The 1,551-nt window shown below is 45.3% G+C and overlaps 1 protein-coding gene across 1 annotated transcript; it reads left to right on the plus strand.

Moving 5' to 3' along the window:
* Positions 1–640: 640 nt before the first annotated feature.
* On the plus strand, positions 641–1,481 carry EMH_0091000 (RNA polymerase, putative; the record flags this gene model as incomplete). The annotated part of the gene is made up of 2 exons (XM_013501663.1): positions 641–1,285; positions 1,377–1,481. The coding sequence occupies 2 exons, from the start codon at positions 641–643 to the stop codon at positions 1,479–1,481; spliced, it is 750 nt and encodes a 249-aa protein (XP_013357117.1).
* Between the last annotated feature and the right edge of the window lie 70 nt (positions 1,482–1,551).

The raw sequence follows: 1,551 nt of genomic DNA on the forward strand, positions 1-1,551 counted from the left end.
TGGTGAGACGAGCAGCGCTGGTGTTGTTGCTAGAAACTCACGCTTCGATGCTGCTACAGCGGGGGGCCACCAGTCAACAAAGATGAGATATATAAATATAAATATATAAATATATATGTATATATGCAAGAGCCTAGAAACAAAAGCCAAAACGAAGTACTTTTGGGTTTTATCTAAGCTCAAGAACAACTGGTTTCAATATATCAGTGAATGCGGTGTACATACACCGCAATCTCGCAATGCAGCCCCAGTCGGCGTAACCTGTGTTCTGTGGCTTGTTTGTATATTGATTAAGCAGAAGTTTCAGTTAAATAAGTATTTTTAATGATAAATTTTGTAATAATATTATTTAAAATGCTAAATTTGTTGAAGATTCCACAGCTTTCCCGCTGAATTGTACCTTTCTGAACCATGACGTACCGCATGCTCTGTATATATCATATTTCTTGCAATCGGAATCTTCGGTTAAAATTCATGAATTTCGAGTTTAAATTTGTTGAATATAAATATTTTTATTGAATTCAACTTTTGAATCAAGAGGATTTTGATTTGGTGGGTGGATCTTTCAGCATTTCGGGTGGTGATGGAGCCACGAACACCCAGCGCGAAAGCAATAAACTTTGCTCGTTCAGCGGAGGGGATGTGCGTACCGCTTGGCGATGCTGCTTGCTGCAAGGCTATAGTAATGCAGGACTTGCAGCAGCTGGATGACTGCGTGGAGTTTCTTGTTCTCGGCCACAAGGTGAAGGGCGATGCCTCCTACTCTTCTGGCCCCCCCCGGTTCAAGTATGAGGCCCCAGGGAAACTCGCAACCACAGGAGCTGTAAGCGGTAACAGTGACAAAGAAACAGATGATATGTTTACAGAATCTTCTACCGAAGGAACTGATGCTGCTGCTGCTGCTGCTGCTGCTGCTGCTGCACGCACTGGGCGGTGTACAGTCACCTCCAAGCACGGCGTCAGCTTCGACTGGTTGGTTGCTCTGGGGTGTCTGAACTGTGGGGCCCCCGTAGAGCTGCGGCGAGATCTGGTGGCAGCAGCAGAGGAAGCAACAGCAGCAGCAGCAGCAGCAGCAAAGGAAGGTACAGCAGCAGCAGCAGCTCTAGCTGCTGAGAAAGCTGTATTGCGGTGTCGCCGCTGCGGCCACGATATAGCCCCTTTACATTCATCTTCTGAATCTGAATGTCTTATAGAACGAATGGAATCCTGTGGTTATACAAAACCTAATCTTTCTTCAGGGGGTGTATATATGTACGGCAGCCGCAGCAGCTACAACTTTGGCTCTGTAGGTAAGCAAGCGTGGCAGCAGCGGTTCCTTGGTGCTGCATTCGAGCAGCAGCAGCTGCAGCATCACCTAAAGATTATGCTTTCTGCAGGAGAAGGAGGAAATAAAACTACATGCAAAGAAATATGTGAACGCTGCGGACATACTGAAGCTTTCTTTTCTACCTTTCAAGCCAGAAGTGCTGATGAGGGAATGACCGTTATGTATGAATGCACCAAATGCCATCACAGAAAGGTCTTCAATAACTAAATATATATATATATATA

Source organism: Eimeria mitis, genomic scaffold (assembly GCF_000499745.2).
Source record: "Eimeria mitis Houghton genomic scaffold, Emh_scaff7309, whole genome shotgun sequence".
NCBI classification, from domain to species: domain Eukaryota; phylum Apicomplexa; class Conoidasida; order Eucoccidiorida; family Eimeriidae; genus Eimeria; species Eimeria mitis.